We start from the raw sequence: 22932 nt of genomic DNA, 5'->3' as shown, positions 1-22932 counted from the left end.
GTGTTCCCCGCGGGTATCCCGGGCTCCGCCTGTCTGGCCGCGGGTCCAGCTTAGCTATTGTGAAGCGACCTTTTCTGGTGCTTAACCCGGGCTTCAGTCTGCGTGGGGTGAGAAGTCTCTCCCCAAATGTCGTTGTGTTCCTGGGTAGGCGGCCCCAGCAATTGCGCATCTGGCTGTGCAGGGGGCCCCTTGGCCTTGGCTGGCAGCCGCCAGCGACCAGGGCTGTCTGCAGCTCCTTTCCTCCTGGCAGCTTCCAACATAGGCCTGACATAGATGGGGGGCCAGACCAGAACCTATGGAGACTGAAGACCTTCCCCTCCCCCGACCTTTTAGAACGTGTGGGGCTTGCAGAGGGTAGCCATAGATGCTGAAGCACCAAAGTCACAGATTCTTAAGTGGAGGGAAAATGCGCGAAGTAGGAGTCTTTTGTGTCTGTACAGAAAGAGGCTCTAGGGCCGCGGCGCTTTTGCATGTCTCCGTGGATTCCTTATCGCCATAGTGGTAGTCTCCCCATTTGCCCCCTGGATTTCTTTTTACCTTAGCCAGGTGGTGCACAGTGCAACCAGGAGGGGCTGTCTTGGGGAGGTTTCCTTTAACATGTCCCCATCCACTGTGTCCCCCCAAAGTGACATTGCCTAGAGGCTGCTCAGGACTAATTCTAGGCGACTCTAAGAACCCCCAGGTTCTCTCAGGCTCAGGGGCTCCACTCTTCTTTCCAGAGACAGAAGAGTGCAGAAGCAAGTCACTTTTTAAAAAATTTCCAAACGCTAATTTCTTGCTAAGGCGATCCTTTTAATTTTTTTTTTCCTGAAAATAACTGTGCCAGGGAGAAGGGTGTCTTGATACAAATATTGGTATCCATCTCTTTTATGATGCAATATTGATTTATTATTAATGGTAACTGTCCCAACTGATCTAAACATGATCGAAATCAGCAACTACATTAATGCTGTAAGCAAAATAAAGGTTGCCTTTAAAGCCACTGCCTTTTAATTCCATTTGCTCATCTCAGCCTTTAAGTCTTAAGGTTCATTTTTTTATTATCCTCCACCCAAATCATTCTCTTGTATTATTGTTTTTCTTGATTTTTAATGATAAAAATCTCTAAAATATTAATGGCCTCTGGCCCCAAGGAACGGGTCTGAAGGTTATCATTTGAAATTTTTTAAAAACCCAGAATTTTGTGAGAATAAATTTAAAACTCTGATATACACTTTTTCCCCCCTGTGAGTGAAGACTTCTTAACATCGAATTCAATGTGGGAGACTTTGAGCTTGAAATCACAGAGAGCTAAAAGCAAAAAGGCTCCCAAATGCAGAAGGCAGCTCTTGCCTGTCCTGGTTCATAGAAGTCCTACCCGCTCTGCAAAAAAAACAATTGCTTGTTTTTAGCCTGGATGTTTTCTTCATGTATAAATAAGGATTATGAAAAGGCATTTGATGGGCATAAAATTCCTGATTAGATTGAACATTCTTGCCTTCGTAGAGATAGGTTAAATTGGGCTACCGAATTCTGGGCATCACTCCTGACCCAGATGCAAAGGAACACAAGGCTGGAGCGCCAAGCTGGCGACAGGGTGCCTGCCGAAAGCAAGTATAGCTAGCGGGCACTTTGTTTAGCTCTGGGTATGGTTAGTTGTGGCTCAGATTAGGATCTCCACAGTGTGAGAAAGGAAATTTTGGGGAGCTGATAGTTGCTGTTATCTTTGAACAGAATATTGGTAAGCTAGAGCCCAAAGTTGTTTTTCTTCTGCCTTCCTTAACTCCCATCCCCAAACTTAAAAATACCCACCCTGTGGAAAGGTAATGTTTAAACCTCCGCCTAAGCCATGGTGCTTCAGCCTGAGCAGTTAGAGGCGCCAGGCTTTTAACCTGACAATGATGTTGTATTTGAACAGCTGCGTAAAGGTTTAAAAGGTCTGTCTCATTGCCACCGCGGAGTTTTTTAAAAGGGGTTATTGTTTGGGCGAGGGCACTGAGAGGGGACAGGCGAATTGGTCCCAAGGCCGAAAATAATGTCCAATGCCTGTTTTCTCCAGGCCAGGGGAAATTCCTTTTGGGGAGGGGGCCAAAGGGCTTGTTGGAAAAGGTTTTTGTGAAGAAGCAGGCGGGCTACTAGGTCCCCAGAATGCAGAGGTGCTTTAATGAGCATTGGACCCCAAGGAAATTTTCTGCTGAGGCGAAAACCCGATTTACCCACAAGTTCAGTCTCTGGGCCTGAAATCCAAGGCCAGCCCATGCCTGAGTGAGTGTGGGGAAAAGAACGGGGATGCCTTCGGGAACAGAGAACTGGTTCATGGTCATCAGAGTCTCCCCGGGCCGCTTTACTTTCTTGGTTGCCCAGAAGGGGATCCGGAAGGTGGAAGGATGACTCCCTTGTGCTGGCAGGGCCCCTCACCCAAGGAAAGTCTTTGGAAATCAAGGTTAAAGCTCCCTGCTGCTGTCCGAGGCCAGGGCTTCCGCTGGGCGGCTCACCCGCCTGCAACCAGAGGAGGGAGGAAGTTGTTCAAGTTTCTCATAAAACTCTGAATTTCCATGCTGGTAGTGGTCGGTGGTTGTTCTTTAATGAGCTAGACCACAACTCCAGACCATATCCTCTTTATAGAACTTTCCCTCACCAGAGGAAACAGAGGACAGATTCCCCCATCTGTTCCCCCTCTTACCCAATCAAAATCTTGTCAAATAATTTTAAGGATTGTCCCAAACTACAGAACTCAACTTTTGACACAAAAGTATAGCTTTAAATATTTGACGATTTGTGTTAAAACAAAAATTGACCTTCTTGGTTAGTAGTGAAGGGGGAAAATCAATAGTATAATTTTCAATAATTCATAAAGCGAACGCCATTATGCTAAATCTTAACTATTAATCTTATCCTTTACAAAGTCTCGATTGATTTGTTAATAAAATATCTTCCCGTGTGTGGCAACAGCGGGTATAACTCTTTAAAAACCTTCAGAAGCAAGAAAATTACCAAGTAGCTCAAGAATGTAGATGAGAATTTTATTGATCGCCCTGATTCTTCTTAATATGTATTAATAAATTCCACAACCTTTTGTACCTTGCGCTTGTCAGAAACCAATGCTTTTACAAAATCCATAAAAGGAAAACGTATTTTTCTTTGCAGAAAAACCAAATGACACCTTTGCATTTCTCTCTCTCCTGCCTGGCCCAGTCAGTTTTCTAAAACTTCTGGAGTCTGAGGGTCAGAGTTTTCCTATTTCCTTTAGAAAATTATTTTCTTTCTCCCTCCCTTCCTCTCTGCCTTCTATTATCAGGGTGTGTGAGGAAGGAAATCTCCGTTTAGTTCTCCCGCTGGGAGCCCGAGGGACGCTTTCCCGATAGAGAACGGCTGGCCAGGGACTGTCTTCAGGCTGAAAGCTCCCAGCGGCCCGGCCCTTCAAAGGTCAGGGTGTGGTTCCTCTGAGAACCAAAGGCTCCAGTAGATCGCAGGGGCGCAGAGGGGCTCAGAGCTGGGGCGGGAAGGCCGAGGGAGAGGACGACGCTGGGCCGGGCTCATCCTTGGGGCTCCGGAGCCGGCCAGCTGCGTGGCCTCTCGGCCCTCGCGGCCCTTTTCGCCTCCGCTTCCAGGGACACGTTGGCCGCACCTTTGCACGCGGGATCTTTCCTTTGGACCTCTGGAGTGGAAAGTCTCACGATCAGGGTAATATGATTCACCTTCCCGGGTTGCCCGGCACTAAATTAATCAGCCCGGGCCCCAACCGTCTGCCCCGGACCCGGCCCTTTTGGGCGCGTTTCTGCCTGGGTGTGTGCGCTGGAATATGCCTCTGTGTGCAGGCGCCACAGAGCTCCAGCTTCCCTCCCCGCGCGTGTCCTCCCCGAGGTCCTTCCGACCGAGCCTTTCCTTCCGCCGGCGGAGCCCGGTGGCCGAGGCGGTGGACGCGAGTGGGGCAGGCAGACGGAACGAGCTGCGGGGAGGCGGGGAGGAGAGCGGGCGGCGGAGAGCTCTGGGCCAGTCGTCTCTAGCGCGCACTATCGCAGGCGCATAGTAGATGTCGCTGTTGTCCGTGCTTACGCGGCCGGCCGGCCGGGCTCTGGAGCACGTGACCTGCGAGGAGGCTGCGGCTCAAGGCCATTTTCAAATCTCATTGGCTTGGTTGTCATGTGGTCGGCAGAGGCATCCACAATTACACGGGGAATGTTTTCCTAGAGATGTCAGCCTACAAAGGACACAATCTCTCTTCTTCAAATTCCTCCCCAAAATGTCCTTTCCCAACAGCTCTCCTGCTGCTAATACTTTTTTAGTAGATTCCTTGATCAGTGCCTGCAGGAGTGACAGTTTTTATTCGAGCAGCGCCAGCATGTACATGCCACCACCTAGCGCAGACATGGGGACCTATGGAATGCAAACCTGTGGACTGCTCCCGTCTCTGGCCAAAAGAGAAGTGAACCACCAAAATATGGGTATGAATGTGCATCCTTATATACCTCAAGTAGACAGTTGGACAGACCCGAACAGATCTTGTCGAATAGAGCAACCTGTTACACAGCAAGTCCCCACTTGCTCTTTCACCACCAACATTAAAGAAGAATCCAATTGCTGCATGTATTCTGATAAGCGCAACAAACTCATTTCTGCCGAGGTCCCTTCGTACCAGAGGCTGGTCCCCGAGTCCTGTCCCGTTGAGAACCCCGAGGTTCCTGTCCCTGGATATTTTAGACTGAGTCAGACCTACGCCACCGGGAAAACCCAAGAGTACAATAACAGCCCCGAAGGCAGCTCCACTGTCATGCTCCAGCTCAACCCTCGTGGCGCGGCCAAGCCGCAGCTCTCCGCTGCCCAGCTGCAGATGGAAAAGAAGATGAATGAAACCGTGAGCGGCCAGGAGCCCACCAAAGTCTCCCAGGTGGAGAGCCCTGAGGCCAAAGGCGGCCTTCCCGAAGAGAGGAGCTGCCTGGCTGAGGTCTCCGTGTCCAGTCCCGAAGTGCAGGAGAAGGAAAGCAAAGGTCGGTATGAACAGAGTTGCCACCCCAGCGGGGCGCGCAGTCTGGAAACCCAGCGGAGAGGGAGCGCTTGGGTGCCCAGCGCGGAGCCCAGGCAGCGGAGTCGGTTGCCCGACTTGCAGGTGCTGCTCCTGCCCGGCTTGCAGAAGGGAGATCTCAGCTTTGAGATGGTCCCTGCTTCTCTCCCGCTGCCTGGCCCTCCCCGCCGGTCTTGGCCCCACGCTGATGGCGCCTGGGCAGAGGAAAGGCTTGCCGGGTTTATTTTTCCTTAGCTAGACCTGAAACGCAACAAAAGAGGCAAAGGAGACCTGCATCTCGTAAACAGGGCCCCAGTACCTCTTTTCTTCAGCTCATATTTGGAATCTCAGTTTTGCCTTGCACCCAAATGATTATTTTAAGGTGGCCCAAGGCACCGTGTTCGTGTTCAAGTGTATATACCCCGCATCCTGCGAGCTTGGGGTCTGCTAGGGTAACGAGATGACTGGACTGCTTGGTGCTTGAGTGGGGGATCAGGGCTTCCTTGCCTTTGCCGGGCTGGATAACCTTGGCTTTGTCTGGGAAAAGTGCTGCAGGCTTTGCAATCCGTCTACAAAGAGGGCAAAGGCACACGGGGGGAGAACAGAACCGCATTGCCCACTTCCCAGGGCCAGCCTTAGGGTTGGACTAGGGCAAAGAACTAGGGATCTGGGTTTTTGAGAAGGAACCCTATCCCCTGAGCCTCTCTCCCAGTACCCAGAGGTGGGCCACAATGCAGGTTACATTTCTGGGGGAATTCTTTTGTGTTGGAGCAAGAAGGCATGAGAATTCAGGAAATTCTGGGGTAAATGCAACAATACTCAGGCAGAGTAGAGAAGATATCCTTGCTTCCTCATTTATCTTTAGAGACTAGGCACCTATAAACCTGGCTCTGGAGCTCCCTGCCTGCCTAGGGTAGGTAGGAGAAGAAGCAACAGATCTGGGGACCTGAGGAAGCAATGGGGTTGGAGGGTTTGTCTAGGCTATGGCTTCTTCCATTCCTGCTCTGTCATGAGCTGACCACTGAGAATGTCACTAGGAGATACAGAAAAGTTTACTTTTATACTAATGTTTTGTTTGAGTCAGAAAGTTGTGCGTGTGCTTGCATGTGTGGGAGGGGAGGGGGAGAGAGAGAGAGAGAGAGAGAGAGAGAGAGAGAGAGACCCCACTGATGCAGACTATCTTCCCATTGTGTCACTTTGGGCATTTAGTTTGAAATTTGGCATCGATTTAAAAATCCCTTCCAGGGTCCATCTCTGTAAGTAATGTTTAATTACCAGGGTTGCCCAAAGCAGCCTGCCTGCCAGCAGGTCATGGCCAAGGGTATATTTGAACAGACTGAGAGAAAGAAAAAAAAAAAAAAACTTCTTGATTTTTTTCTTCTCCCTTTAATTTTGTTAGAGGAAATCAAGTCTGATACTCCAACCAGCAATTGGCTTACTGCAAAGAGTGGCAGAAAGAAGAGGTGCCCTTACACTAAGCACCAAACGCTGGAATTAGAAAAAGAGTTCTTGTTCAATATGTACCTCACCCGCGAGCGCCGCCTAGAGATCAGTAAGAGCGTTAACCTCACCGACAGGCAGGTCAAGATTTGGTTTCAAAACCGCCGAATGAAACTCAAGAAGATGAGCCGAGAGAACCGGATCCGAGAACTGACCGCCAACCTCACCTTTTCTTAGGTCGGAGGCCGGTGGGAGGCCAGGATCAGAGAGGGGCACCGCGTTCCAGAGCCCAGTGCTGGAGGACTGGGAAGGTGGAAACAAAACCTTCATTGCTCTTTGTTTTTTTGTTTTTGTTTTGTTTTGTTTTCCTGCTAGAATGTGACTTTGGGGTCATTCTGTTCGTGCTGCAAGTGATCTGTAATCCCTGAGTATATATATATATATATATTAAAAAAAAACTTACCACGTGTAATTTATTATTTTTTCATCATAATGCAGGGTAACTATTACTGCACATTTTCATTTGGGTCTTAACTTATTGGAACTGTAGAGCATCCATCTAACCATCCATCCATCCATCCATCCAGCAATGTGACCTTTTTCATGTTTTTTTTTTCTAACACAAAAGTTCTCTGTGTGTGGTTAATCATGAACTAATGACATTTTGAAAACATCCAGTACTTTTTAAATTACACACATATATATATATATTTAAGAAAGATTAAGAAAACCCACAAGCTTTGGGGGGAGGGGACTTAAAAAGCACATTACAATGTATCTTTTCACAAATGAATTTAGCAGTTGTCCTTGGTGAGATGGAATATTGACAACTTATGCCTTGTAGCCTTTCCCTTGTGGTGCATCTGTGGTTTGGTAGACGTACAACAGCAACCTGTCCTTTCTGTGCATGTTCTGGTAGCATGTATAATGCAATAAATTCTGGAAACAAGTTTGCTCCCTCTGCTTTCTGAAATGGAAAAATATTATGGTGGAAATGAAAGCCTTTGGGGAGGTTCTCTTCTGGTTAAACTGCTTTTGGGGCAGTAGGGTGGGGGAAGTGACAGGAGCAGGAGATGGTGCTAGAATAGGACAGTGGTGGGAGAAGAAGAGTGATAATTGCCTGGGTTTGCATTTTTCGTAAATGAGAAAAGAGAGTCCTTTCTCATCTCCCAGTCCCCAACCATAGAATATAATTGCACTCTCAAAGGGTGTGAGCTTCCTCTAGCCCGAGCCTGGTAAGTAAGCTTGTGCCACAAGTTGCTTTTTCCTCTTAGCTGCCCGTGTGTGTGTGTGTGTGTGTGTGTGTGTGTGTGTGTGAGAGAGAGAGAGAGAGAGAGAGAGTGTGTGTGTGTGTGTGTGTGTTTTCTGTGGGTTTTGGTTGTGTTATTTTTAATGCTTTCAGGGAGATCTTGGTGATTTCTGGCTGGGAAGTCATCCTCAGGGGCTAGGTTGAAACTAGTCTTGTCCACCTGGAAACTACCGGGCCTCCATTACCGAAGCAAGGACAAACAACAGCTTAGCATTGCATGGCATCCAATTTTCTCCCTTTTGCTCAACCCCACCCCTATCTCAAGTGCAAGACAGCCAGGTCCCAGTGAAAGGGAAGGATGGGCGAGTTTTCCCAGCACACTTTGCTTTGCTTTCCTTGTAGAAGGATTTTATGCTCAGTCATTACCTTTTAGTGGCTCATATGAAAAATTTTAAAGGAAGAAATGAAAAGATTCTCTCTAGTCAAACCTCTTAGTATTTAATTACAAAATGCAGTATTTAATTATAAAAAGCAAGAAGGTATAGAAAAAAATGACTGAAAGAATATGCAAGTGAACATGATTTTCCATGAAGTCCAATATTCCTTTTACAGGCATGGCTTGGGAAATTCCCACTAGCATCTGCAGAATCCATATCATGGAACCCAGATTTATCTAGTCCTGCCAGGGAAAAGGGAGGAGAAACATTATGGGGGAAATTTGACAGAAAATTCGTTGCTCCAGGTACTGGCTGCAATTTCAGAGGACCTCCAATAGCTTAATGGAGTTTCAGAAAACAAGTCCTTTTCATCCCCCTCCCTTTCCCCCCTTAAGAACAATCTATTTAGGAGCTCTAAGACTCAGAGTCCTCAGCCAGGGAGGCTTTGGGACACTCAGTATTTATTCAGTTTTAAACTTCCTCCCCCAGACCAGGAACCATCCCAAGTTCCCAGACAGATCCTTTAGAGGCATCATTTCCTAAGGATGGGAGGTGGAGGGATCTGCATCCATGCTAGATTGGGAACACTGGAATAGATTTGTCCCGGATTTATGTTGGTTGGGCAAAAGATGGAGTGTACTTTTAACTTCCCCATTTCTCCCAACGATGTGGGGAGCGCCATTAGTTGTTGATTGGGGGCCATGTCAGGGAGGAAAACCTTTCCGTGTTATAGGAAAGGGCATTCCCTCTGAAACAAAATCAGAAAGCCATTGGCGAAGGCAATCAATCAGACCACAAGTAGCCATTTACCCCCTTTCTTTCCGGGGTTGGAGGTGTACTGGGAGTCCTCAAAGGTGCTGGGCAACTTGTAGAGCGAGTAATATGCCCTCCGGCCGGCGGCAACACCCAGGCCGCTTTTGTCTCGGCTACCGGCCAGGCTTCAGAGGCTTTGTACCATGGATTTGGGAGTGACAATGGGCATCTCCCTCAGATTCAAGGCTGCCCAGCCTTACCTCTGGAAGCAAGAAAAAGAACTGGGAAAGGAGTGGCCCCAGGATCTGGCCCTTTGGATTTTTTTCCCCACATATTTCGGGAATCTACTTGGAGGCCTCTTAGTGAGAAAGGCGCAAAACAGCCTTGACCTGGGAGACGCAGTTCCCACAGGCCTCACTGAAACCGGGACAGGGCAGCTGGTGGGGGCCGGCCCGAACTGGCATTTGGGTTCTTCCCTCTGTCGCGTGTTTTCTTTCAGGGCCTCTCCAGCAGCCGGGGAGAAGACACGGACCCTGACCGACACTGTTTGCGCGGTAGACTCCACGGCTCGCTGGCCCTTCAGAGAGCTGACAGAAATCCCCAACACGGCCACCGCCGACGCTGAGCCTGGCTGGGCCTGTCCACGAGCCAGGCCGCCTCAACTCTCCCCTCCGGCCTCGGCGTGTGCCTAGCCTCACGTCGAGGCTGTGTGTGGCTGCGCGGGCGTGTGTGAATGTGGTAGGGGGAGGGGGCGCTCCGAGCTGCTCCATCCGTCCGTTTTATTAGGGACACATTAATCTATAATCAAATACACCTCATAAAATTTTTATTGAAAGGCATAATATCATTACAGAGGTCTTCCACCTGTTTTAAACAACAGGACAAGCTGTGAGAGAGCGTGTGTGTATGTGTGTGTGTGTGTGTGTGTGTGTGTGTGTGTGTCTATGTATGTGTGGGGAGGGGTGGGTTTAGGTAGCGAGAGAAACGAGGGGAGAAATCTCCCCTTGGGCGCCAGGGGGCCGCCCTTAAAGGCCCGCCTGCCTCCGGCTGCTCAAGGTTCTGGCTAAGTGCTAGGTGAGCCTGTGGACGCGCGACCCGCGGCTCTGAGCCCAGGAGCTGGAGAGCCAGAGCCCTGGTCGAGACTGCAGGACCCAGAGTGGCAAGAGGAGATGAACAAATAGTCCCCAGCGCCTCCTCCGGCCGCTGATGGGCCTGTGGTCCCAGCCACCGCTGGGCTGGCCGGGCCGGGTCGGGCCGGGCCACGCCGAGCGGGCTCATATACCTGGGCCTACGGACTCTAATTATCGCGCTTATGTTGATGATGATTTTTTTTTTTAAATCACAGCAGCCCCCAGTTTAGCGGACTGATTTACTCCCGGTATTGGTAAATATGATCACGTGGGCCGCGCGACCAATGGTGGAGGCTGCAGCCTGCGAACTAGTCGGCGGCTCCGGAGCCGGCGGGGAGCGGCTCGGCGGCGGGCAGTGTAACCTTGGGTGGGAGCGCACGGCGCCTCAAAATGTCCTCCAGTGGCACCCTCAGCAACTACTACGTGGACTCCCTCATAGGCCATGAGGGCGACGAGGTGTTCGCGGCACGCTTCGGGCCACCGGGGCCAGGCGCGCAGGGCCGGCCTGCAGGTGTGGCCGACAGCCCGGCAGCGTCTGCCGCCGAGTTCGCCTCGTGTAGTTTTGCCCCCAAATCGGCCGTGTTCTCTGCCTCGTGGTCCGCGGTGCCCGCCCAGCCCCCGGCGGCGGCGGCGATGAGCGGCCTGTATCACCCGTACGTGTCCCCGCCGCCCCTGGCCGCCCCTGCCGCCGCCTCCGAGCCTGGCCGCTACGTGCGCTCCTGGATGGAGCCACTGCCCGGTTTCCCCGGTGGCGCGGGCAGTGGTGGTGGCGGTGGCGGTGGCGGAGGCGGCGCCCCGGGCCCTGGTCCCAGTCCTGGCCCCGGTGGCCCAGCCAACGGGCGCCACTACGGGATTAAGCCTGAAACCGGAGCGGCCCCGGCCCCAGTCGCAGCCTCCACCTCCTCCTCCTCCACTTCCTCGTCCTCCTCCTCCAAACGGACTGAGTGCTCTGCGGCCCGGGAGTCCCAGGGGAGCGGCGGCACCGATTTCTCGTGCAACTCGTTCCTGAGGGACAAGGCTGCAGCGGCGGCGGGGGGAACCGGGCCCGGGGCGGGGATCCGGTCCGGGCCCGGGGCAGGCGGCTCGTCGGAGCCCTCGGCTTGCAGTGATCACCCGAGCCCGGGCTGCCCGCTGAAGGAGGAGGAGAAGCAGCATCCGCAGCCGCCGCAGCAGCAACTTGACCCAAGTAAGTGCAAAAGAAATTGCCCTCTGATTTATTGCTGAAACCTGTAAGGCTCGAATGTGCAAAACTGATAGTTTTACTAACCTATAAAAACGTCTAGACGCCTACCCATGCCTAGGCGAGCAACACGCATCCATAAAAAAGCTTCCCATAACCACCTACCCTGGGCGCGCGGTTTGTACGGTAAACAGCGCGAGCATTAAGGCTTTTTATGATAATTCCCCCCAAGTTGTGAAAAGCGGCCATCCTTGGTGAAATTAATTTAACGACCTCTCTTCCCCACCCTGTCGTCTCTCCCTGCCTCCCCTCCGCCCCTCGCTCTCCTCTGTAAACCCCCCTCTTCGTAGACAACCCCGCAGCGAACTGGATCCACGCTCGCTCCACCCGGAAAAAGCGCTGTCCCTACACCAAATACCAGACGCTTGAACTAGAGAAGGAATTCCTCTTCAACATGTACCTCACCCGGGACCGGCGCTACGAGGTGGCCAGGATTCTGAACCTCACAGAGAGACAGGTCAAAATCTGGTTCCAGAACCGTAGAATGAAAATGAAAAAGATGAGCAAGGAGAAATGCCCCAAAGGAGACTGACCCAGCTCGGTACCGGCAGCAGCTCTCAAAGGCAACGGAGTTTATCTTTGTGGGTGCTTGATTTCCAGAAACTCTGCAGCGACTCAGACTTTTTTTTTTTTTTTTTTTTTTCTCTTCTGGTAGAATTGACTGTGTGGTTGGTCTCTGTGAGGTATTTGGGGAACTCTGTATTTGCTCGCTTCTGTGTTGGAGAAACCAAGTGGCTTTGGGGTTTCATCTATTCCACTCCCTCCCTTTCCTGCTTCATCGGTTCCTTAGGAAATGCTATATTTTGTGAGTGCACGCTGGCTTGAGGAGCCCTCTCAATGTGTTAATGTGCCCCATGTTTCTGAAAAGTGCTGTAGTTTAGCTCCCGCAGCCTCGCCAAACCGGACCAAGTGCGCCCCAATCCGAGAAGCAGAGGAAGACACTGTGCATACCCCGGCTGCTCGCCCAGGCCTAAGCCTGAGTGGTTCGGTCACCCACTGGGTTTTGAAAGCCCACTTTCAACAGGGACCCCGCGAGCTGAGACTTCGAGTGAGGCCTAGGAAGAAGCCTGGGGCCTCGGGTGGGTCGGGGTGGGGGTCTGTTCTTAATGTTTTGGAGCAGTTACTCTTTCTGGGAAGGCTGGGCTCACGTGGGCTGCTTTGGTTTGTGGCCCTCAGGGTTCCTGCTCGAGGACCAGTTGTAAATGTTAATGCTTCCTACCAATAAATGCTAACCTGATCAAATGGAGCCCAGACGCTGGTCCTGAACCTTGTGTCACTTCTCTGTCTCTACAAAATATCACCCTCACCAGACTTTGCCTCTATTCTTGGGAGACATTGCTTAATAATCCCGGCCCTTCCAACTGGCAGGTTTCTCTGATGTTCCTCTGAACTTCCTTTGTGTGGGCTGACCTGGCCTGGAGTGCAGCCCCTGAGGGAGTCTTGGCGCCTCCCTCATCTTGGTGCTAGCATTTCAATGAACTCTGTGCTCTGGGCCCAATTGTCAGCACCGCAGCAACCTCTGGGGGAGCCGGCAGGCCCCAGGAACCAACCACCCTTTTGCTAAGGCTTTGACATAACCCACCCTACGCCTGCCTCAACCCATGGAGCCCCAGCCGCCAACCCCAGTCTCCAAACAAGGGAAAGGCCAACTCTGCGCTCTGGAGCTACTCTCCCACCTCAGCGGGGCTAGCTGGCTCCGGGAGGTCCAAGCTGGTTAAGCTGTGAGCTTTCGCCCCTCCCCACAGGAGCCCCAAAGTGACCTTAGCGGATCAAAATGGTCAAGGAACAACTCCCGGCCACCCTCATTCCGCCGCCCCCTTCCCTCCACCCAGCTTCTGTGTATGTTTAGCCCTCAGATTGGCCCTCTAAGGTCCGCATTCAGAGGCTAAAATGAAGGTCATTGTAAGCGAGGGTTCAGGCGGAGCATAGTCTTTGCAGGCCCTAGAGGAGGCGGCGGCGCCTGGCGGCCTGGGCTGGGCGGAAGGCGGGGGCGGTGGCAGAGATCTTGGGGATCCTGATGAAAGAGGGGACTCCGAAGAGAAAGCAGAGGGGGGCTGGGACAGAAAGCCAAGGCCCAGATCTGGCGGAGGTGCTGTGTACCCCCCACCCCTGCAGCCAGCCCGATACCTAGAGCTCTTTGAAAACAGGAAGAGCCAAGGTGTCATAAAGCCATCGAGCCGGCGAGACGTCTGGAGGTAATGAGTTTACGACAGGCCAGGCGCTTCGCTTTGAAACCATCTCATTTTGATGTTTGTGAGAGGAAAGGAAAAATGCAGACAAAACTAGGTCTTAAAATCTGGACAATAAAATATAAACAAGACTGTGTTGAACCGAGAAGGCAGGGGCTAGGGAGCCCCCGAGTGAGGTGTGAGCACATAGGAAATAAAAATGAGAGATAGGAAGAAGGTGATGTGTTTCTGGTTTTTAAAATGGGCTGAGCATTAGAAGTAGCTTAAGGCGACTGGCCCTTTATAATATTTTGACTGTGGCCACACTCTAGCTGGTTCTTAAAAAAAAAAAAAAAAAAAAAAAAAAAAAAAAAAACCAAAACCAAACAAAACAAAACTCTACAACAACACCCTGTTACTTGAGAGTAGGAAGGTTAGTGAGCTTGGGTCATTTACTCAGAAAAGAGTCTCCAGAAATATAGTCTGTGGGAAAAGATGAAGTTACAAGCCTCTTTACAAAAACGTATATGGCCCTTCATTCCAAACTTCACAGCAAAAATATTGAAATATATTCACTTATCAAAAATACAACCATTACACCTGAACTTGCAGAACGCATTTTTTAAAATGGGGGGGGGAGATTAACCTATCAGGAAAAACCTAAGCTGATTTAATAGTTTGAGCTTTAAAACAAAAATTCAAGTGAAATGTTTAGTCAATTTGGCTCTGTGGGTAACTTTTGTTATAAAAGTTTAAAATCCCATTACTGTCCATAGAATTTCAAAGGAACACAAGCCCAAAAGGGACTTTCCAGACAGCCATTCAGAAATCCGGCAAAAAAACTTTCAATTTGGCCTCACTTCTCCCAAATTGCCCAACTAAATGGGCCCAGAACATCAAACTTAGAAAGTTAAAATAGAAATGTTTATTATCTCATGCTAAAAGCAACAGCTTTAAAAGAAAAATTACAATTCCTGACTTCCATACTTTCTTAGTTGTTGAAGTGCTTGGTTCCTTTGAGGGAAAATAAAGCTTCTCGAAAATTGATATTTTAAAAGTTGAGTTTTGTTAAATCTAGCCTGTCCTATAATTGTGCTAAAAGGCACAGCTGGGCTATTACAGAATGTGGACCTAAAGTATCCAACAAAAGTGCTGGAAGCTTTTGGCAAAGACACTACTACAAGCTCTTGGGAGCACAAATAAAATTATTCTCAGCTTTGAGGAGGCTCTGTCGACTTGTTGACAATCAAATAGCGAAGCATTATTGTGTCAGTGGTCCAAACCCCAGTCAAACTAATGAACAAGACTAGAATTGGTTTGAGAGAAATAAAAACGAAGTTGAACTCGGTCTGCTCGATTGGCATTTGGCCACTAGAGAGCGCTGTTGCTCCATTTTCTGATCTCATAAAGCTGTAGTTGCGGTGGAGAAAGGTTTTGATTAAAAATAATTACAATCTTATTTTTAATTCCAAATTAAGATAAATTTAACCAAAAACAAATAATGTGCACTGCTAACTTGTCCATCAGTTTTTTCCAGGCATAAAATTTGGCTCAGCCAGGATTTCGGAAAATTTGGACTTTGGTACAGCGAAACTCCAAAACGCTATGCTAAATTAATTCATTCTATCAAAACGAAAACGTGTAACAGCATAGATCTTTATTTACGAAGCTAATTTTGCTCTTTTTCTATTCAGATTATAAACAAAATGATTATATATAAAAATTTTTAAAAATGTGTTTTGTCCAAAGAGAAAATTGTATTTTAATATTTTCTAAATTAGGCCTGAATGTGTAGAAATGCATTTAGTGGTGTTGTTTTCCCAGCCCCACCCCATGAATCACACAGTTCTAAAAAGTGTCTTATATCATCGAGATTTGGGTTATCTCTTCTATTTGTTCCCAATTCCATTCCCAAACCCATTCATTTATCAGGGTTCAAACACCAGGGGACACATAGCATGCAAGGGCGCGCTTACACACACACACACACACTCCAAATAGTGAAATAAAGAGGCACCATTACATAGTTACCATTACAGTTTTTATTGAAAATAATCTTTTAATTGGATATTTGCAAAATAGAAGTATAAACCCTTAACTGTTAGAATCAGTTCCTTCCCCTCTGAATTCAAAGAAAGCTATCTGGTGATGCTTGGCAATAACAAAACGAAAACAAAAAAATTTTTTTAAAAAATAATCTTACCCCCCTGTCACCCCTAAAACAAGTCTTTAGCCTTCTCTACTAAAATTCAATAAAGCAGGGCTTTATTTCCAGATTCATTAACAATCTGTGTAACCTCACCATTTCCAGCCATTCCTTGTAGAAATAGTTGGGTCAGACAATATTATTTTTTCTATGCCTTTCCATTTCAACCTTAATTTTTTTCCATTTGTAAAAATGATATTCAGTCCGCTGGACCGACCCTCAGGATTCCCAATCACACAAGCTGAGCCAACCCACAAGGAATGCCAGGATAATTGAAATCACTGGCCTGCTGCGACTTCGAAGCCATTTGGGTTTTTTAGGCATTACATTTGGTGTGGAAAGCCGGTGTGTTGTAGCTTAAACCAGATCGTCCTTGGTGGGCTGGGCGTGTCTTTGAGGTCTGTTGCCAAGGCCAGTGGGTCTCATGCCCTCTCAACACTGGGTTACCTAGAAGGGAAAGAGGCTCAGCATCCAAGGAACTCACGAAAAAGGCTGAGTAGAAGAGAGAGAGAGAAAAAAAATACTCAGCGGAGAACCATTACATTTACTGGAACACTTATTAAATGGCATTTATTAAATGTTTTACATTTATTAAAACGGGAGAAGAGAGAAGAAGCGTGGAGAGAAGGTTGGTGGTGTAATGCCAAGCAACTCGGGAGAGAGCTGCTAAAATCAGGAATATTTTACCGATTCATACTCAACAATTCATACATAACTCTGGCTGCTTCTCCTCCTCTTTAATCACAAACTAGGCTTAACTTTTTTTCTTTTCTTTCGGGAAAAATTAGCAACTTTAAGATAAACCTCGAGTCCACTCTCACACAGCTTATCTCACAGGTTAGGTGAATTAACTAGAATAGTTAGCAGAACACCGGGCCGCCTGCAGCAGCCTGGAACCAGCGCGATCCGAATGCCAGTCTTGAGGCTCCAAGGGGGACTCGCGAGTGTCGGTTCCCGGTGCGCCAGCCGGGGGACAGTCTTTTCAGGTTTGCTCGCGAAGGCGTGGGGGCTGAGACCTGGGAGTTTCAAGTCCTGACCTAGGAAATGCCACCCACCCCAGCGTGAGTCCTCTTTCTGGGCTAGAAACATTTCTTTCCGCTCCTCTATTTACTCCCTCAGCAGTGCTAATGCCCCTCTTCCCACATTCTACAGTCTCCCGCGTTCCTAGTACTGACGTCTATCAAGGGTGAAATGATGGAAACTATATTCATGGGCATGATTTTCATTAAATATCAATTAACCTAGGAGCCTCAGCCAGGTATGCAGTGCGTCAATTGTAAATGTACCTCTCGTTTCCACAAGGCCCTTTCTGTTGGAAAGGACTTTGATTCGTTTGATAACGCCAAGAGTTGGGACCATACTTATGACCTTTAATCAAACTATTTAGACCCAACCAAATGCACGGTCCGGTCTGTCAACTTTGCTGGTCCGAGTTCCCCGTGTTCAGAAATGCAAAACCCATGGCCAGTCTTCATAGGGCTGTTCCAGGGGCTCTAGGAGGGAGTCATTTGCTCTGCAGCCTCCTGGGAGTGTCCTCCCTGCCTCCCCAAGTCTAAGGTTCTGCCGCGCCCCCTCTCAGCGGACCAAGGCAGGCGTCCTCTCGGCCCGGGGCACTGCGAGCCCTTGGCAGTGCGGCTTTATGGGCCCCCTTTAAGGCTGGCGGAGGCATCTCGGGGATGGAGTGAGGCGTCCCGTCGGACATACGGTTCGCCTCGCCTTCGCGTGGATCCCTCCGCGCGGTTATCTCGCCCCCATCTCGCTACCTCTCCTCGCAGTGGTGGGGTACGAAAATGCCTCGCCGGCGCGCACCGGGGCGGCGGCGGCGGCGAGACCGGCGGGAGGGGGGACCCCGGGGGGGCGAGGGGAGAGGTAGCAACGGGCAAAGGTTTCTTTCTTTTCCCCCCCCCCCCACTTTTCCCTCCAGAGCAGGACTTGTAAACTGAAGCAAAAAAAGAATATTCCCGCAGGCCGGGCGCACTTTTTTCTTGTCCCGGTGCGCTAGGGCCGCCTGGTGCCTGAGAGGAAACAGTGGAGGCAGCGGGGCAGGTCATCCAGGGCGTCGGCGATTATATTGCAGCCGAGCCGGTGCGCGCCAGGAGAGGCTGGGAAGGCGGCGGCGCGCGGGGGCTGGGCCAGGTCCCGCGACCCGCGAGGGAGGCGGCGCAAGGCCGAGGCGGCGGCGCCCCAGCCGGGCATGAGTGCCCAGTAGCCGAGCACCCGGGCCGCTGGGCCTCTGAGGAGACGCGCACAGGGCAGGCGGGCGGCAGTAGCGACGTAGTCCGGCGGCCACAGCGGCGCGAGCGGCCGCCCCAGAGGCCCCCGCGGCACTGCGGCCGAGCCCAGGCGCGCTCCCTGACTGCTCCACGCCGCCCGCTTGTGCCGTCCTACGTCGGTCCTCGGCCGCCGCCGCCCGGATGAGTTCGTACTTCGTGAACCCGCTGTACTCCAAGTACAAGGCGGCAGCGGCGGGCGAGGCCATCAATCCCACTTACTACGACTGTCACTTCGCGTCCGAGGTCGGCGGCCGCCACGCCGCCGCCGCCGCCCTGCAGCTCTATGGCAACAGCGCCGCGGGCTTCCCGCACGCGCCCCCGCAGGCGCACGCGCACCCGCACCAGTCCCCGCCGCCCACGGGGCCTGGGTGCGGCGGTGGGGGCGGCCGGGGTCCGGGCCAGGATTACTTCCACCCGGGCGGGGGCAGCCCGGCCGCTGCCTACCAGGCCGCCCCACCTCCTCCTCCGCATCCTCCGCCTCCGCCGCCGCCTCCCCCCTGCGGCGGGATTGCCTGTCACGGGGAGCCCGCGAAGTTTTACGGATACGATAACTTACAGAGACAGCCGATTTTTACGACCCAGCAAGAGGCCGAGCTGGTACAATATCCTGACTGTAAATCGTCCAGTGGTAATATTGGCGAGGACCCAGACCACTTAAATCAGAGCTCGTCTCCTTCTCAAATGTTTCCCTGGATGAGACCACAAGGTTGGGATGCCTTTTTTTTTTTTTTTTTTAAGAGGGGAGAAGGGGAGAAATCTGCTTTCATCTCACGTTCTAGCTTTAAAACTCCCCTTTCCTCTCCCTCTCCCGCTCCTTTTCTTTCTTGTTTAGCCGCGGTGGCTCTCATTCATAAAGTAATGAGATTTTTTAAAAAGTAAAGATGATAGGGACAAAATAGTTGTGAAGACCTTGTCTCTGCTTCTCTTGCCTGCAACACCCTGTACATACAGAGCTGAAGAGCACTCTGTATATATTTCACCCGTTAGACCCATTTCAGAAACCTCCTGCAACTTGCAGAGACACCAATGCAGTTTTTTAAACGTTGATTTCCACCTTTTTGTTTTAACCAGCAGCTCCTGGTAGACGAAGAGGAAGACAAACCTACAGTCGCTTCCAAACCCTAGAGCTGGAAAAGGAATTCCTTTTTAACCCTTATCTGACCAGGAAGAGAAGAATTGAGGTTTCCCACGCCCTAGCCCTCACAGAGAGACAGGTAAAAATCTGGTTTCAGAATAGGAGAATGAAATGGAAAAAGGAGAACAACAAGGACAAATTTCCCGTTTCCCGGCAGGAGGTGAAGGACGGGGAAACTAAAAAGGAAGTCCAAGAGCTGGAGGAAGACAGAGCTGAAGGCCCGACAAATTAACTTCTACCTTTAAAATTTTACCACAGACTATTAAAACTAATGGTCAACATATGCTGGTGGACACCACCTATTTTCTTTTTTTGGAAAGGACCTTACCTGTGTTTCAAGCTACCTTCATGTCACTGCTCTTGAGGTTTCTGCGCTTTGAGAGGGATTTGGGTGTTTAAACAAATTTTCTAGTGTTGCATAGAAGCAATACCTGGGCTGTCCTATGAAAGGGTAATTTGATACTGACCTTGTAGCTATATTTTTATAATGGTAGTTTCTAATGTCTGAACTGGTGATTTGCCTCAACAACTTAAACTTCCTAATTATTAGCACTAAATAATTGAATATGAAATGCTTTATTAATCAAACAAGTGCACTTGAACAACTTAAATCTTTTCTTTATGGTGAGTAAATTAAGTGTTAATTTTAAAAAAATTATGCCTGAAGAATTTTTACTTTATATTATTTGATTAAAATGTATTATTTATGTTTTTCTTTATGCTTTTATAATGAATGGTTCAGGTGCCTTTTGTTTACTTCTAAAGTAGTTAAAGGTTTCTCTGAGTATTTTGTTGATGTAATATATCAGGGAAAAGTCTGGGCCAAATATTTGAAAAGCACATGTTAGCTAAAGAGTATAATGTGTAGTCCAGGCTCTGGCAGCTTTCTTGAACTTCGGGAAAATGTTGGGCCAGTGACAAAAGTTTCAGGACGTCACAATTGACATTTAATCATTTTTCTATAGTCCATACAAATTATGGCAATTAAATAATCTAGAGTGAATTAATACTTGAAAAACCATTTATAACATTTTCACTCATTAACCTTTCACTCTGGCAAGTCGCCTTGCTTTCATTTTGAAACTCACTTGTAATCGCCTGAAATTGCTTGGTCTCTACACTAGGGCCACCACTGTGATTCTGTTTGAGTATGTGCCATATTTATTTGTATTTCCTTCGCTCTGTTCGCATGCTCCTTTTAAGCCAATTTGCTATGGGCATCTCAGATGACGGTTGGTATGATCCTCTGCTGTTCTTCAGAACTATGGCCTCACATATTTGAAACAAACCCTGAGAGCAAATGCAGAAAACTCGAGTGTAAACAACCGCTCCAGAACATAGCTAGCTCCTTAATAAAGAAATGAATCTTTCTAGAGCTAATGTCTTTGAGCGCCGCAAATGTTCCTTTTACTGAATTACATACAATAACCAGTGCCCTTATAAAGCAGCAACTTGCTCAAGGCTTCTGTCTGATAAGAAAGGGTTGGGGGTAACACACTTCCCATGCTTTTTTTTTTTTTTTTTTTTTTTTTTTTAAGAAAGCTGGGATGGGGGATGCTCTTGTAGTCAAGAGAGCTGGCTATACTATCTGTGTTTCATCTTGCTGGTAATCCTGCTAAGATGTTATGAAAGCTTTGAACTTCTGCAAAGTACTCAAATTGTAGGCCTGGTAGGGGACAACCCAGATTCCAGGTTATGCCACAGCTTAATTCCCCTGATTCCCATTGATGCTGGGTTTTGGCATCTGTTATTAACAAGGTATCCATTTCCCACTGGAGCCTGCTCTTGCAGCTGCCATTTTACAGGGGTGGGGGGAATGTAGGAAGGGAGAGGGAAGAAATATAAGAAAAGGATTGTGTTTTTTCCCCCCAAATGGAAAGCATCTTTATTAGATAGATGTTGAAAAACTCTTTTTATTTTAGCCATTTATTTTTAAAGAGTCACATTTGTGTGTTTGTACATGGTGCTGGGAATAGATTAGAGACACATTTTAATTTCCAGAGTGGTTTTTATTGCACAGGTAAGAAAATATGATCTTTAGTTTGGGACCAGTCTTGCCTGCCCCCTTAGGTATTGCCAGGCATCTTTCTGCTGTTCCACTAACCAGAGAAATATTGGTATTGGCCAGGTCAGAGATGAAACACCACCTACCTGGCTTTCCACCCAGGGAAGAGGCTCTTTAATCCAGGAAAGACAGTTTTAAATCATGGGTGGCCGAGGCTAAAACACTTGGATGAGAGGAGACAGCTGCAAATGCACATGCTGGATTTGAGAATGTTTTGCATTGTGTGCTGCTGCCTAAAATATTGGCTATTACAGAGAAGGATGCCTAGGGCTGATAGCATGGCTGGGGAGCAGCCCCAAGCATAAACTATCCAAAGACCTGTGCTTATTTATCTAAACTCTAGTTAGTTTAAGGGAGTCTTCTGTATATTAGCAAAACTTGATCTCCCACTCAAAAATGCTCCCCAAATATCACTTTTAGAGCTATAGATTTGAGCAAGTCTCTTTATTAGTGAGGGACCTAGTGCATGGGTAGACGTGGAAAGGTGAAGGGAAGGTAAAAATGTCCCTTCCTTGGCATTCTGTGCTGGTCTGGAAATGAACCTTCTGACCCTGCTGGTCCCCTAAACCATGATCATAGCTCATATACAGAAAATGACTTCATTGCAATAACTGATATATTTGAGAAATGAGTTTGTACATATACATAGATTATACACATGGAGAAAGTGTTAGTTATGAATGTAGGTATATGTATTTTCTTCTGTAGTTAGGAAACACATAGGTTTGTCTTCAAATAAAGACCCTGAGGAGTTACACATCACACATATTCGCCACCTTCACTTACAATGGCTAGACATCTCCACCCCTCCATCATGGTATCTCATATAGACAGAGGAACAGTGAAGAGCACCCAAGTTGCCTTTCTAATTGACTCAGATCGGTAAACATTCAAGCTTTGTAGCAACAAACAAACATTTTTTGCTGCAAAAATTTGCATAAACCTTCAGAGAACCCTTTGCAAATCCAGGCAGTGCTTTTCTGCCTGGAGCTGCAGCAATCTGCCTAAGTCTGTAAGAAAAAATAGGACCCTCCAATGTTAACAATGAAAAAGCTAAGCTTTCCAAGTGAATTAGGCTTTGTACTTGCAAGAATGAGAAACACAAAAGAGGATGTAGGTCTCAGTCTAGAGAAAAGACAGTTCAGGGATGCCATTTTGTAAGGTTCCACAAAGATCAATGCATTGCTTACTTCTGCACAGAAGGGGAAAAAGCAAATATGGCTGCCATTCAGTGCCAAGAGTCTCTTCCCAGTCCTGGTTCCCCAAGTTGAAAAGGAGGGTCATGAAGCTCTGCTTTATTTGGGTAAAAGGGGAGCAAATAAAAAGACAAATTGATTATTGAGATTATTTCTCAGAAAATTTTTAGAATTCAACACTCTTCCTCAGTTCATGTGTATAGATCAGTAGAAAGTGTTCTAGACTTGAGAGGGCCCAACAACTTGCTCCAACTCCTTGTGTAATAAAACATTTTTTAGTCTTCAGTGAAGAAGGTGTTGCCATTTCACATTCAAGCTTGTGTCTTCTACTTCCAAGATATTTTCTGAGTCCTTGGGCATCTGGGGGTGGGAAGGGGAAGAGAGAATATTTGAATGAACTCTTGTCTGCTTCTGTGGTTCCCTTTAGCAAAATTAATACCCATTGGCTTTTCTAGAAAGAATATGACTTTTGCTGACAAATGGCAACAGAAGTCCTTTAATAAAAAAACATCCAAGGTCATCTGAATTTCCTCATAGGTTACAAATTGCCTATTCCAGAGGATGGTGTGCCATTTCCTGCTGAAGTCTACATTCACTGAGGTACTTAGTGTGAAGATGGTACTAGTAGAGAACTTAAACACACATAACCAATACAAAAT

The 22932-nt window shown here is 48.5% G+C and overlaps 3 protein-coding genes across 5 annotated transcripts; all 3 read left to right on the top strand.

The window, feature by feature from the left end:
* The first annotated feature begins 4222 nt into the window (after nucleotides 1–4222).
* Nucleotides 4223–6658, top strand: Hoxd10 (homeobox D10). The gene is made up of 2 exons (XM_076866447.1): nucleotides 4223–4967; nucleotides 6381–6658. Exons 1-2 carry the CDS (start codon nucleotides 4223–4225, stop codon nucleotides 6656–6658), a joined length of 1023 nt encoding a protein of 340 aa, XP_076722562.1.
* A 3671-nt stretch (nucleotides 6659–10329) lies between these two features.
* Nucleotides 10330–12266, top strand: Hoxd9 (homeobox D9). Its single transcript, XM_076866191.2, has 2 exons — nucleotides 10330–11176; nucleotides 11521–12266. The coding sequence occupies exons 1-2, from the start codon at nucleotides 10381–10383 to the stop codon at nucleotides 11760–11762; spliced, it is 1038 nt and encodes a 345-aa protein (XP_076722306.1). The 5' UTR covers nucleotides 10330–10380; the 3' UTR covers nucleotides 11763–12266.
* A 4986-nt stretch (nucleotides 12267–17252) lies between these two features.
* On the top strand, nucleotides 17253–20385 carry Hoxd8 (homeobox D8). Of its 3 annotated transcripts, XM_076866070.2 has the most exons (3): nucleotides 17354–17386; nucleotides 17529–18583; nucleotides 18949–20385. In XM_076866070.2, the coding sequence occupies exons 2-3, from the start codon at nucleotides 18019–18021 to the stop codon at nucleotides 19242–19244; spliced, it is 861 nt and encodes a 286-aa protein (XP_076722185.1). In that variant the 5' UTR covers nucleotides 17354–17386; nucleotides 17529–18018; the 3' UTR covers nucleotides 19245–20385. The 3 variants fall into 3 exon arrangements, with proteins under 3 accessions (XP_076722186.1, XP_076722184.1, XP_076722185.1); XM_076866071.2 differs by having other exon boundaries at nucleotides 17253–18583; nucleotides 18952–20385; XM_076866069.2 differs by having other exon boundaries at nucleotides 17254–18583.
* Nucleotides 20386–22932: the final 2547 nt, after the last annotated feature.

The sequence above is a fragment of the Callospermophilus lateralis genome, chromosome 9, assembly GCF_048772815.1.
Source record: "Callospermophilus lateralis isolate mCalLat2 chromosome 9, mCalLat2.hap1, whole genome shotgun sequence".
NCBI classification, from domain to species: domain Eukaryota; kingdom Metazoa; phylum Chordata; class Mammalia; order Rodentia; family Sciuridae; genus Callospermophilus; species Callospermophilus lateralis.
This window is presented reverse-complemented; position numbering and strand designations above follow the sequence as displayed.